We start from the raw sequence: 15554 nt of genomic DNA on the forward strand, positions 1-15554 counted from the left end.
ACGGTGCATCCTAAAGTTTAATTAAAAGCAATGGCAGAGATATAACTCTTCTTCTGCAGCTAAAGGCCCTTTACACTCTGCAGTTTTGGGCTGTTTGAGATGAAAAGTTTGGCAGTCGTGAGAGAAACGTGGTGAAATCTTTGGTTGTCAATCCTAGATCTCACTGTGAGACTCGTCCGAGGCAAACTGCTGACAAAGAGAGAAATTTAAGACCAAATTCTCACAGCGTGACTGCTGCTGCATGTCAACATCCACGTCAATAAAACAAACCAATCAGAAAACGACATGAAATGACACAGAAGCTCGTATCTACAGTGTTTCCCATGGGACAGTGAATGCAGCGTCAGAGCAGACCGCTTTAGGAAATCAGACACAGATAGATAGTCAGAGGAGCAGTGATGAATCTGAAACAGGCAGATTGAGTATAATGCACCAACTCTGAGTCCGAGAGAAAAATCTGAAATAAAAACCTGTTTTTATGATAAAAGAAAATGAGTTAGAGGGCAGAGGAAAGCCAGTAAAGAGAAATGAAGCTGAGACGAGAGGAGTGAGAGGATGAGCAGAAACCTCTGGAGGCATCAGCGATAAAAGCATCACTAACCACTTTACGATAAGGTGCAAAATTAATGTGACAGCTGCTCCTATCAGGCCGTCTGAAGGAGAAACTGCAAACCTGCAGAGTCTCAGCAGCTGAAACCTTCAGGATAACAAACAGGACGTAAACTGAACAGCGTTTCCTCGACGTGATGTTTTCTTTAAAGCCACACGAGCAGCGTGTCGGTCCACTGCTTTGCTCCACACTGAAATATCTCAACAACTATCGGATGGATTGTCATGAAATTTGGTTCTGATATTCATGTTTCCCAAAGGATGAATCCTACTGACCGTGGTGATCCCTCAACTTTACATGTAGCGCCACCATCAGGTCAAAATTTAACTAACAACATTCCCATCAGCCTCAGTTATACTTTGTGTTTAGTGCCAATTAGCAAATGTTAGCATGCTAACACACGAAAACTAAGGTAGTGAACATAGTAAACATTATATCTGCTTAGCATCTTCATGTTAGCATTGTCATGTTAAGTTATCATTTGGCTAAAAGCACCACTGAATCTAATGCCACATTCATGTCATATTGTCGTAATTACGGGATTCGAACTTGTAAATAGCAGTCACGCCAATTTTGACTTTACGACTGGGAAACTTTTCTGATGGCGCCGATGTATCCGACTTAGCGCTTCATAATACAGAAGTACTTGAAATGGTACCAAATAAGGACGCCTCACATCAGCCAAAGTCTGTCGTTCATGGTGATAAACCCAAATTTAATTGGATATGTTATTATTAGTATTTTTAACCATCACTTGACCAACTCTGTCATCATAGAACCGTCTCGGGTCGTCTAGCGTCAGACGCTTTTATCCAAAGTGACTTACAAGAGAGGCAAGACTATCAAGCGTTAGAGGACAGTGACTCAAAAGAGCCGTCGTGCAAATTCTCAGGTAGCTGACCAAGTACAAGTGCAATGAGAAAGAACGCTAGACAGAAGGTCTTTTTTTGTAACAACTGGAAGTAAACAAGTTCATAAGAAATGTCATAAACAACAAGAAAGAAGTGTAAAAATCAACAATGTGCTAAAAGGTTAAGGGGCTTCTCCAGTTATTTTCTTACAATCTGTTTTATAATATCAGTTATTATATTTTTAACCTTGTACAACCTACATAGAAATTAATTATTACAATGTTAATAAAGGAAATTTGAAAAACTTGAGAGAGAGGATGATGTGCAACAGTCTGTGCTGTTTGAATTTGGACACAACCAATAAAAAAACAACTAAATATAACATATTGCAACACATGATGTTATAATTGCATCTTTACCACATAAAGTGCTGTCCTTTACTGCCTTTATTTCATAGATGTTTAATTCTAGTGTGTTTTAGGAAAATATTATTTGTAAATAAAAATATATTTTAGGTTACACCAAAAACATGCAGTGAAGGTAATTTGTAATTTGTTCAGCCTTGAGTGTTGCCTGCAGTCTCGCTCTCAGGCTACATATCGCCCCAAGTTCCCCAATAAACTCTCCTAACACGGCAGGACGGACAGACTGGATGTCGCCTGAGAGACGAAACTCAGGGCAAACACAGAATATCAAGTCACTCGAAGCTGCTCATCAAGCTTGTTGCTGTGTGTGTCCTCTGTAGGGGATTACTACACTTGGAAATTAATATCAGGCACTCATAATTAAAAGGGGCACCGCCTCCAGTAATTAATTAATTAATTAATCAGGAGGAAAATTAATGAGATCAAATGAATGTCTGAAACTCTGAGCTCAGGGATCTCCATCTCTGTTTCAAAGGAATATACAAATACAATGATTTGGTGATAAATAAAGATGTTTATTGAACTACCAAGAGACAGAGATGAAGAACCACTAAGCATATATACATATAAACAACTAGAATGGATGAACGAATGAATGGATGAACGAATGGGTTAATTAATGTAAGTTATTGCCAACAGAATGAATGAATTAATGAGTGAATGTTATCAAAAACGAGTCAAAAGTGCAGTAAAGCCAATAAAAATTTAATTCTGGATCACTCTTTGCATCAACTCTGAGACAGCAGCAAGGCAGATGGTTTTCCTACGGTTTCCGTGGTGATGAAAGGCTGATGATGAGGCGAACTTCCCGGGGAGCGCAGAGCGAGGCGAAGCCGACTCTGTGATCCTCGGGTCGCCGGGGTGATCGCCAGATGAGAAGCGCTGCAGCAGGTTCAGTGAAGCGCTTTGGTTCACTGCTTCCCAGGAGGGTGAATCCAGTCTGAGACTCAGCTGAGGCAACACAGTGTGTGTTCCTGTCTTGTTGTGTTCAGTGGCAGACTACAGAGTTTGGATGCTGGAGCTCTAACTTACCAAACAATCTTCAAGAGTCAAAAAAATATAACTACATGTAAAAAAGAAATAGGAGATTACAAAAATACTGGATTATTCATGCGGCAAACAGCGTGCAATGGATGATGGTGCTCTGTCTTTCTCCTAAGGTCTTTTCTGAGGCCAACGTCTGAAATGCAACGAATGGGATATGATGACTGGCAAGGCTGAGACAGGAAGGACATCCGAGGGGAGCTTTGAGTACATCAAAGGGAGCCAGCTGAGGTGGTTTGGGCACCTGGTTAGGATCATCCTGGACGCTCTGGGAGACCCAGAACATGCTGGAGGGAATACATATCTCTCCTGGCCTGGGAACACCCTGGGATCCTCCAGGAATTATGTCTGAGTGTCCTTACTCAGTCTGAAGCTACTGCGACCCGGTCCTGGATAAGCGGCGGAAAATGGATGGAAGGACGGACGCTACATGCTCATTTCAGTTGTCAGTGCTGAAACATCATGAAACCAGTGTGAAAACACTTAGATATAACTAAATAAAGAATAATAAAAAACATAACTGCATTTTCTAATCTGTAGCTAAAACTATGTGACAGTGGAACCCATCTAAGGTCTGCACGATACTAGCAAACCATGACTAAATATTAGCCTTATACTGGTTGATATCAAATACACTCATGTGGTACTGGCACGTTCTTATATCATTGTCGTAAAAGTTGTTACTGAAAAGGTCACTAAGTAGGTTTGAATTTCCATAATAACAAAATAATTACATGTTCTGAAACAAGAAGATACATTTTAGTGGCATCAGACACTTATTGTGAGTTTTAAAAAAAAAGAGGAGTAGAGGGATCGACTCAAAGGAATGTGATGTATCCCCTACAGTTTATGACTCTAGAGGGGGTGAGCTAGTAGAAGAGCAGTTTGGGTCAGTCTGTATCTGAAAAGAAAAACAAGGTCTTTAATTCCAAAAACTGTCCATTTTCCCTTCGTGGACGGCGGGAGGACGCTGGGGTTTTAGTTCTGTTCCATGTCTTTTCCTGACGTCTTTCATGCCTTGAGGTCAGAGGTCATTGTGTCTGTGTGCTCTTGTATCCACACAGATAGACTGTTAGACTAAAATATAATGTTTCTGAAATAATTCAACTTCTTTATATTCCTGGGTTCGTCTCGTACACCTCTGAGGAACTTTAAAGTTTTATCAGCTGTTTTCATAATTTCATATTTATGATTTTGATTATTTAATGTCAGTGAGTGTGATCTTTATGTAACCTTTTCTCAGGTCTCTCTTGCAAAAGAGTTCTTGATCTCAGTGAGACTTCCTGAATAAATAAAGCTTTACCATAGACTGTATAAAAATATGGACGTAGTTACCGTGACGTCAACCTTTCGTTGGTTTCTGAAGAGCGGTTTTGAAGCTCAAAGCGAGCCGCTCCGGCCGTCGCCATCTTGGCAGTCCGTGACCCTGCCTAACTCCCAGCCAATCAAAAATGTGCAAAGAGGCGGGCCGAACGGCTGAAACAAGCCACCTAGCTGAAACAAGGCTGGTGGACCTGTCACTCAAAGCAGCCGTTTCCTTCATTATGCATAACTTTACGGTTTAATAAAATTTAAATGGGTGAGTTATAAAAAACCCTCCGTACAGTTGTCATGAAAGGAGAAATTAGCTACAGAGACCAAAACAGTTTTTTGTACCAGGCTGTAAACATGTTTATTTCTGCTGTAAAGTTGGGCATTTTAACATGGGGGTCTATGGGGATTGACTCGCTTTTGGAGCCTCAAGTGGCCATTCAAGGGACTGCAGTTTTTGGCACTTCCACATTGGCTTCATTTTACAGCCCCGGAGGTTGCTGCTTGAGCTTTACTAACTAATAATTGAAGAAGACTCAGATTAACATATTTACATTGTTATCAACTCCTCTCTTCTGTCATCTGGATTATAGCGGCTAGAAATTAAGAGGACGATGTCCAGAGAGAGTTTAGTAAGAAAGTCAACTTGAAGTTTTAAAAGCGAGAGGGACATCCTAGGTGCAAACGACACCCTTGTCTTGATGGTTAATATTGAATCTTTGACTGACAGATCAGATTTTTAATGAAGGTGCAGCATCAGTCTGACTTCACTCACTAGTTTCTCGTTAGCTGCAGCTTTAATTTCCAACCAGTCGACGGAAACAAATTCCAAGGGGGATAAAATGTCTGTAAGGGAAAGTATAAAAATATTGACATATTGACCAAAACAATTTTCTCCTGTTTCTGTCTTATTGAATATGTATCAGAGCTTTCTGAGACTTCATTAAACTGAAGACAGTAAATAAAACTCAGCCTGCAGGACTGATAACAGGAAGCAGCTCATCAGACCGAGCCTCATCTGAAATAGAGATAATTATATCTTTAATTACTCTACGTGTGTGTGTGTGTGTGTTCATAAGTGTGTCAATGGTGCGTAATGTCAAGAGTTTCTGCCTGTGATACATTTTTGACACCATTTTTCAGGGTTTCCGTATCAAGAATCCAGATTTAATAAGAATTTAGACCCACAGGGATTCTCATTAACGAGATTATTGTTTTAATGATTGAGCTCTGAGACGAGGATGAAACACTGAATTATTTTCACCCACTTAAGTGACTTTATTGAATTAAATTACGGCTACAACTAATGATTTTGGTTTCATTACCAATGAGCCTATCAATTAAGATTGAGATTAATCAATTAATCATTTACTTTAAGAAAATGTCAAAAAATGGAAAGTTTTTCAAGTTCTCTTTTCCTTGAGACTCAGAGTACTTTTCTGTGATGTTTGCGGAAAACTGGAGCCACTTTGATAAAGAGCGAACCTGCGTTGTCCCGGTAACCAAGGTCAGGGAGATGGCCCGAGACTCCCTAGACCACTGGTTCCCAATCTTCTTTGTAAGACCCCCAAAGCCCAGTCCGATGAACCTTCATCAACACCACCATTTATGTTCCAAATGTGTTCATTTGAATTAATTTCAAACTGGATGTTATTTAATTATTAATCATATAAAAGTGGATATAATAATGGAGGCTACAATATTTCCATACAAGAGAACTGTTGATGTTTAGTTTGGTTTGGTCAAATTTGCATTCGAACTACAACCACATGGAGCGGCGAAGGCTGAACGTTCCAACCATTTATCCATCAGTTTTAGCTATTTCATCTCCTCTGCTCGCTTGCTAACTAGTTTTCACCATAGACTGTATAAAAATATGGACGTAGTCACTGTGACGTCACCCGTTGGTTTCTGAAGAGCGGTTCTGAAGCTCAAAGTGAGCCGCTCCAGCTGTCGCCATCTTGGCAGTACGTGACGCTGCCTAACTCCCAGCTAATCAAAAATGGCTACAGCAGAAGTGCCCCCAGTAGTAGTACAAGTACCCCTGGTAGGAAATCACTGCCCTAGACATGATGACGTTGAAGCTTCATGCAGCGTGACCTGAACTAACACAGGTAAAGTGCAGTTCCTTGTTTAGAAACCAGTGAACCAATTAGACTCATTTTACATATCATTGGATGATTTGTTGGGGTTAAAGACTAAAAGTCAGACCTTCAGCAGGGAGAACGGGAAGAGACACCTTGATGTTTACTGTTTCTGTTCTCCGCTTGGCCGAGTGTTTCAATAAATATTCTCAGCATAAGACATCAAGGCTCCTGTACGCTTTCTTCTCCGAGGTGTTGACCATCGCTCTGAATTTCTCCACAACAGTTGGCGAGATCGACGAAAACCTTCACAAACAAAGCGTTCAGAGCAGGTTGAAGCCCAGAGAGCATTTCTACACAAGTTCACCTCAACTTTTGGAACTTTGACTGTGTTAAATATCCAACATCATAACAGAACAGAAAAACACAAAAAGCAGAATATGTCCCCTGTAGGATTAATATCTTAAACAGCACTCCTGTTTTATCTGTCTTATACTATTTTAGCTTCTTTTTATTTCCAAATTTAACACTTTTAATTGTATTTAAATGTCTTTTTACTTTGCCTTGTGTTGCTTTTATATTCTGTCTTGATGCCTTTTATTCTCTAGGTGAAGCACTTTGAATACAAATAAACTTTCCTTGTATTTTTCCCTGAGTTTCACCTGGCAGGCTACATACAGACTTGGATGTTGTGGGAGCTTGATGTACTCAGGGCTGAAAAATGTGAGAACTTATGTTTTTCTGGGTAAAAAAACAACAAAATACCTTTAATCTGTACTTACATTGAGGCTTACAGTTAATAATTCCTAAAAAAAAAACATTTGAATGAATTGTTGGTGGGGTTCTGCTCCGTAATTCTAAATCCAAGCTGCTCTGAATGTTTTCTTGTAAACAATAAAGATTTTTTTCTTGTTTGTTTGTTTCAGTTTTCATTAACAACAAACTTGGAGCTGACTGTGGAGCAGCTGTGTTATAAAACCCAGCAGCGAGCATGTAGGGCTCAAAGGACGACAGATTAACATATTGTATCCTTGTGTGAGGAGCAAGGTCGCCCCGCTCAATACATCATATCATCCACCACTGCTCCGTGCAACACTCCTGTTCTTCTTCCAGATGGCATTAACAGATGAAACCGTCAGAGAACTTTCATTATTAACTACCTGCTCGGCATGAAACGGCGAATTAGAGGCTACGCCCACATGCACCAAAATATTCCCTTTCTTCTGGACGCTCAGATATTCCTTTCATTAGCGGCAGGATATAAACACCACGTGCTGTTAGAAATAACCTGCTCTTATCCTCCGTTAAGAGGAATATTTATGCGTTACCCCAGATATTCTCTCATTATCCAGGATCCAGATACACAGAAATATATTCTTCTGTTCTATTTTGCACATCATACCAAAAAAAAAAAAAGCCTAAATATACAAGAGTTTCTGTGCTTGACTGAGGTGGAAGAAGTGCTAAAGAGAAAAATAAGAACAAAAACAGAGATGACAGCAACAGAAAAAGACAAATAGCGGCCGCAGAAAATGAAAAATAGTAAATCAATTAATTCATGAAGGTACAGTAACATAAATATATCAGGTGGTAGCAGCAAAGGAAACCTGTGTTCCTCTGATAAGGTGAATCTTTTTATCTCCTCTTCAGGATGTGGTTGATGGAAACAAAAATGTGATTTTATTTCCACGTTTGGTTTAAAATCTGCTGCAACATTCGGACATGAACGTAAAGCCTCATCCTCATGTTTGACAGCGTACAGGTGTCCCATAAATCAAGACCCACATAAAGACTGAGCTTGTACAAATCAATTAAGACGTGTCACTTTCCTTGTTCTCCCTCCTCTGTCAATATAATCACAATGAAGGCCCCGGGATGCTTCAGATTAAGTGCTTTTATTGTCTAACAGCATATGAAACATCCTCATCGGCTAAAGAATTGCATCCGACAGTGTTTGTCGATTTCTGAAACACATAAATATATACAATTCCTATCTAACCCTAACCCTAACCCTCCTGGAAGACATCTGAGACGGCAGGAAAGGACCGAATGACGTCTTTCCTTAAGTTTAACCACACATTGTCCATCAGGAAGCCACAAACAACCAGTTTGGTCAAGGCCTCAAGCTTCAACAGGCACTTTTTTAATAATCTGGGCAGTGCATATGACAAGCATGGTTTTTCAGGCTCAAGATGTCTGGGACATGGATGAAATGGGTGCAAGCTCCAGAAAAGATAATTGCTCCCAAAGGGCTGCAGCAGATTGGGGCCACGACATCCGTCGAGGGAGGTAGCCTGGTGACTGCTGCTGTCGCGGTCAATGCACAGGGGACTTCTATTCCCCCTTTCCATGCACACTTTATCTGTGATGGACCCACCCGATCTGTTGGTGCAGCCAGTGGTTAAGGATGGATGCAGGAGGAAGAGTTTTAGTTGTCCTACGCCATTTTGCCCAACAAACGAAGCCATCGCAGGAGTCCAAAGTCCTCCTTTTGTTGGATAACGATGCTTCTCACGTGTCTGTTGGTATCATGCTGCTGACCTTCCCGCCTCAATGTACCCACAAGCTCCAGCCACTGGACAGAAGTGTGTTCCAGTCTTTCAAGGGTAGAGTTAACACGCACCTTGACCACTGGATGAAGACCTACCTGGCACTGTTGGCAAAGCCTTGCCTCATGTGGGAACCCTTGAAAATATCATGTCATGAGTTAGATACACAGGCCCTAGAGCTCTGAAATCTTCAGTGAAAATGACTTTGCTGCACCCTTACAGGCTGGAACCACCTCAGTGTCTACTCCAGGCCCCTCTGAGCCCACTCGAGGCCCCTCTGAGCCCACTCCTTCATTCAGCCCTGTTGAGGTCGGGCCCTTCCCAAAGGCTGGATAACAGAAGAGTGTTGCCATGGTAAAGAAGAGGGGTGTAAGCGCCATCCTCACAGACACTCCAGTCAAACAGGCAATATAGAAAAAGAGGAAGAGGAGAGAAAAGGCAGAAAACCAGCGCTGAAGGCCAAAAGAAAGATCTTGAGTTCAAAGGAAAAGGAAAATGAAACAAATCAGTCCTCTGAGGATTGCCTTGTGCAGTGAAGATTTTGCCTCCTCCGTCCCAGGGGAGAAGTGGGTGAATTGTGTCTTCTATGAGGGGTGGGCATATGAATTGTGCACTGAGGGTATGAACATTATATTTGTCACAACTGTGACAAAAACCGCTTTGATAAAAACAAGGACACACTGTGTCATAGATGCAAAGCGTTCTCGTATAGATTAAATCGGTCTTACACAAAGTGCCGTGCCTGTGAGTCGTGACTGGGGGCAGAGTGGTTAAGTGTCAGTGAATGACTAAGAGTGCTTTGCATCTCAAAAAAGACTGATACGATACTAAATGAATGAACAAATCAGTTTACACATAGAGTAAAATTAATCTCTGGGAGCTTTTTACTCCAGCTAAAAGCCAATAAGCACTTCCTGCTCCTTGTACGTAAAGGAGTTTATTAAAAGTGTTTAAAAGAAGACTGATAGAACTGTGTTGTTATATTGCTAGATAGATATATTGGTCAGCTGATTGAGGCCTTTTTTTGTTCCATAAGTGACATTAAATTAATCCAGGGTGCTCCCCAGACTTTTATGCATGTAGTTCCAACCCTTATTAACACATTCTTAGTGTTTGTCATGTTTGGTCATTTGGGCCTTTTTAGTTTTTCAGGTTTGAAAAAAAAATGCTGTCAGGCTTGTGAATGTGTTTTTAATTCATGCTTTTCACGTGTGTCTTTAGTCCGTAGACTACTTTGGTAATCTAATGAAGCCTTGGTTTTGGTTTGTCTCGCTGGTGTAGCAGCCAGTATTTGACTGAGAGGAAAGGGAAGGAATGAGAATGAGCAGCTCGGCTCATTTCAGGGAGTTCAAACTATTCTGAGCCTTCACAATCATTAATTTGTTCATTTTTGTCTTGTGCTACTGTGTTGACGTGCTTGTTTCAGGGTTTGTCAGCCAATATGATCGGCAGATTAAAGCCTTTTTTTTTTTATTACATACTGTATATTGACATGAACTTTGAAACAGTTCAAAGTTTTCAGATTAACAATGTATATGTTGTTGCTGACCTATGCTGTTTGTGTCAATGTTTGACGCACAGTTTCTTGTCAGTATATATTTTATACTCCATCCATCGGTCCATCCATTTGAATATTCATCGATGGTAGAACAATAGATGGATGATAGATAAATAGACTGGTGTGGATACCAATCCATCCATCCATGATACAGATGGAAAGACAAGATGGATATCCACACATACCTATCTATCCATCCATTTATCATGGATGGAGATAGATAGATAGATAGATAGATAGATAGATGATATCCACACATATCTATCCATCTATGTATCAGTCTTTCCATCCATGATAGATGGATGGTTAGATGAGGGATGGATAGATGTGTGGATATCATCTATCTTAGATGGATCTACAAACAGTATCCACTATATAGATAGAATTGTATTGAATTAATTGTGTTCAAACCATAGACTGTATATAAAGATGGACCATAATGACCTGTTGAAAAGTCTGTTGGAGCCAGCATCCAGTGACCGTCGGTATTGCATTTTAAGGGACTTCTACATTGGCTGCAGTTTCAAGCCGTGGTTGTTGCCGCTTGGTTCAAACAGACTCTTCTAGCGAGTGTTACAACTAACCGTCTGTCTCTCACAGTTAACTTGTGGTAACATTTCATTTCTGCCACTTTCGGTGCAATTATACAAGAACATCAGGTCCTAGAAACAAACTTCAAGTGTTTATTTGTAGCGGAGATGTGTATGTTGCTTGTATAAAACATGATTAATCTCCAAATATTTTAAAAAATTATTAAGCCAAAACCCAAATGTGTAGAGTTGTGCAACATCCTCCCCTACTCAGATTTTACGGCAAACATAGGTGACGTCAGTAGTTAAAAAACAGTTTTATTATAGAAAAACCTCCACCGTATTTATTTAATTAGCAGTTATTAATCGATTATTGATTCTTCAAGTGGCCAACTATCGATTAAAGTAATTTTACAATTTGCACCCCTAAAACTGTGTGAAGTTTTTGTTCTGTCAGTGACCAATTAACCAGTTTACAAGCAAGCTTGTTAGCTCTGAGAGCTTCTTTTTCCCTCTTCAAAAACTTTTTACTGAATTAAATGTTGTGTAATGTTGAACAAATTGCCAGGAGGAGTAAACAGAATAGTAGAAACAAAATAGAGAGAAGTTCCAGGAGCTTTCATGACTGGCCAGTTCCAGTCCAGCCAGACTGGATAATGTATGAGCTTCAGCAGTTCATTAACCGAGTAGTCACTACATCACAGAGCTTCCAGATCCACCTATATCATTTGTTAAGAGACCTTTGAGGGCTGCATTTAAAAATAAATTTTGGATGTGAAGCAAAAACATTAGAAATAACATTCCTCTTCTCTGTAGGTAAATGTGGCTAAACCTTCTGAGAACTCCAAACAAGCACTAAAAGAGTCCTGAAAAGTACTGTAATATATATATTGTCCTTTTTTTCCCTGGTTCCCCCTCGGACTGACGAACAGGTGGGGAGCGGCAGGGAGTGGTGGCGATGCCTAATGACCGTCATTACTCACCTCTCTCCGACGCCGGGGCCAGATCAATGAAGCTCCGACACTTCTCACCTGAGAGAGAGAGAGAGAGACAGAGATAGAGAAAGGGGAGGTGAAGGGGAGGAGGAAGAGAGGGATGTGAAGAGGAAAAGAGGTGGGGAAAGGTGAGGAATACAAGGTGAAATGAGCTGGGAATGAAGCAGAGAGAGGGAATGAGAAAAAGAGGGAGAGAGGGAGAGGAAAAAATAAGATAGAAAGGTGCAGAGGATGAGGTGATTAGTGAGAAGGAGAAAAGGATGTAAGGATGGAAATGAATGCATGAGGTGGAGAGACACCAGGAGGGAAAAGCATAAATTGAGCGTTAGCTTCAAATCGATTTACAAAGAATACAAGCTAATAATACTGCAGTGCAAACAGACACAGTGACTCCTGAATGTCATCCTGCTGCTCATCTTATCCGACAACACTTTGTTTGTAGCAGATCAATTTCTACTGCCAGGATGAGTTTGTCATTGTCACCTTTACTGACATTATATACTGTAGCACCATCTTCAGTTAGAGACTCTCGACAGACGACTATGACCTGCAAGGAGAGGATCACGTGACCGACGAGGGTAGCCAAGCTAGCACTTTTTTTTTTTACATTATTGTCACATAAAGCTAAATGTCCTTTCTTGTTTTGCGTTAGGTGTGAAAGAACTACTCTTAGGGGAGTAGTTCTGTGTAAGGCAGACACTACTGAGCACGTGCAGGTTTGACTTTATAATACATTGTAAATTGCTCAAAGGACTTCAGTACAAAGTCAAGAGTTTGTGATATGTAGCACAACAAGCTAACGGAGTAAACAATACCATGTTCCTGCACATGCTCAGTAGTGTCTGCCTTACACAGAACTACTCTCTGGAGACTGAAAACTTGATCACTGTTATTAGTCTTTGGAGGCGTTTTTAAACAAACTAACGTGACCAAACTCTTCATGATGAAGGAACATGTCACCCAGTACAGCGGTGTGACTCACTGATCTGTTTTTAATAGTTTTTGGACAAAAATGGAGCAAGTTCATCACTTTGCAACATCACTTAATTAACCGGCTATGTGATGTTTATGTCGGCTCAGTGAAAACTAAAGTGGTGTTTAGTGGAATTATTGAATGTTGTATTTACATCTATAACAATGCTTCATAGTGAGTTCATGTTATTTACCTCATACGGGATGAGTTCATGTTCATGTAGTGCTTTACATGGAGCCGTATCCTCTTTTTTTCCCATTACAGTTTTTTCAGGCTGCAGAGAGTTGATCAGCGCTCAGTGGGACCTTGCAGGTCACAGATCAGCAGCCACAACGCGAGCCATAACTCAGCCTCGGTAGTGTCACAGACAGCGAGCAGGTCCATCCATAACTAGCCTGAACACCAAACGCCCTCACACTGCATCCCCAACCAACCCCCCGCCCAAAAAACTGATGGAGAGACTCACTTCCAGATACTGAGGCTAATTTAAGAGTCAGACGCTGAAATGAACCTGTATATTGTTCTATATGATAAGTAGAAAATATGTATGGTCCGATGTTATTGGGTGCTCTGTCTTATGCCCTTCTTCAGCCACATAATCAGTCGCACACATACTCTACATACAAATTAGGAGATTTTGAGTATATAGTGCGCTTTACACTGGAAAACTGACAGAATAAGTATCCTGGTGATCAAAGTTTTTATGCTTGACTGAGGTGGAAAAGTTGGTGTATCGATGAAACCAAAATGCGACAAAGTGTTATGTAAACAGACTAAATGATGACGTACATGAAGCGTGTGATTTAAACATCACTCGTTCAGCCGTTGTTTATGTCCTGCTTGTCACGTATCTCACTAACTCTCAGTTATGTTCATGTGGGTTTTTGTTCTCATGCCATGTCACTAAGGCCTTGTTCAGACTGCCAGCCCAAATCCGTTTTTGGCATATCCAGATTGTATCCAGATTGTATCCAGATTGATTTTAGAAAGTCTGGAGAGCAAAAAACCACATGAAATTTTTGCAAATCATATCCAAGCCACATTTGGAGATGGTTTGAAATGCGATTCCAATCAGATTTCTATAGATGCGTCTCCGTCCAGATGCTTAAATCGGATTTCAAAGCGTCTTTTGTGTCACTTGCAACACAACACACAACAACAACATCAGATCCAGAGTGACAGAAGTGCATCAGAGCGGTTGAGCAGAATACATGCTGCTACTAGCAGTAGTGGAGGATGTGGTGGAAAATCGCTTGATCACTCAATAAATACACAAAGAGAGCATCGTCAGGTTATGAAATAATGTTATCAAATAATACAATCAGAAGTACAATGCATTATATTTCTGGAGACAAAGATACCACCTCGCTATCTTCTCTTTGTCTGAAAAGTTGACACTCAGCCAGTCCTTTAAATACTATTGTACAGAGTTTAAAACATCTATAGTTAATCTTACAGGTTAGCAAACAACCCTCAGATAGAAACAAAAGTCAAGAGTTAAACTAACCTACGAACAGTTTTTCTTCACGACCATATATGACAGCACACAAGCACGGACCAAACAGCATCACAAAATAACAATGCTACCATAATAAATTAAGAACAAACAACACTGTCCTCTAAAGGTTTATCAGACTGACACATAGAAATCTGTATAACTATGATTTGTCTCACCGGCTCAGACAAAAGTACAACAGAATAAACTAACTTAACACTCAACTGTCTCATTTTACACTAAGTTTAAGATAGACGCAGCATGAAGGCATTTGGAACGTGTGAAATAACACTAAACTGAACTTAAGAACATTATTTGTAACATGTATGAAACATAGAGGAAATACAATCAAATGATAACCTGCTGTTCAGTTTCCTCTCACAAGGACAAAACAGTCTGTGGAATAAATTGTCTGCTGGCACTTTTTGGGGGGGGGGATGATGGATCTCCGTTTCTCATGCTTCTGTGTCGGGAAGCTGCGTCACCAGTGTACGTAGTTACTGACGCCTACGTCATTACCACAGCAACTCTATGCAGATAGGTTGATGATGTCTGGACACACAAATCCGATCTGATCACTTGCAAATAACAGTGCGGACAGTCTGTCTTAGTCCCACATCTGCCAGATTGTTTTGTGTGTTTCACCAACTTAAAAAGTATTCTTCAGTCCTGTTTTTGTTTTTTTCTGACCTGCCTGTTTTGACCCTACTTGCCTTCTTTCTGGACCTTGGATTCCTTGACTGTCCCTTGTTGGATTTGTTTTGGTTTGGTTTTGACCTTGCCTGTTGACAAAGTAAACTGAACTCATGCTTTTGGGGTCAAACCTGTCAGTAACAGTGAACTGCGCACTGCATGTGAGCTGATAATCCTGCTTGTTCACCTGATTCCACCCTGGATGTCAACCAAATCCTCCATCTTGTTAGCTAGGTGCCAGCTGAAACTGAAATAAATATGTGAATCTGTGTAAAAAATAAAAGGACAAACATATTATAATGCAGCATGCTTTTTGTTAAACACTTCAGAGAAAAACTGATTATAATTCATCTTTTTCCAAGGTTAAAACTCTAGGGAAGTGAAGAGAGAGAGAGAGATGAGGAAACATGAACGTGTTCATGCTGCAGTGAAAATT

At 40.5% G+C, this 15554-nt stretch overlaps 1 protein-coding gene across 2 annotated transcripts in view; it reads right to left on the bottom strand.

Annotated features, from left to right (window-relative positions):
- Positions 1–15554, bottom strand: part of gsg1l (gsg1-like) — a 46424-nt gene that overhangs the window by 17736 nt on the left and 13134 nt on the right. Inside the window, exons 2-4 of one of the 2 annotated variants that reach the window (XM_042393342.1) lie at positions 15306–15384; positions 15116–15207; positions 11946–11993 (exon numbers count right to left, since the gene is read on the bottom strand). In XM_042393342.1, coding sequence (XP_042249276.1) covers positions 11946–11993; positions 15116–15207; positions 15306–15384 — 219 coding nt within the window. The remainder of the gene's footprint in view (positions 1–11945; positions 11994–15115; positions 15208–15305; positions 15385–15554) is intronic. The other variant, XM_042393343.1, reaches the window with a different exon arrangement.

Source organism: Thunnus maccoyii, chromosome 18, assembly GCF_910596095.1.
Source record: "Thunnus maccoyii chromosome 18, fThuMac1.1, whole genome shotgun sequence".
Taxonomy (NCBI): domain Eukaryota; kingdom Metazoa; phylum Chordata; class Actinopteri; order Scombriformes; family Scombridae; genus Thunnus; species Thunnus maccoyii.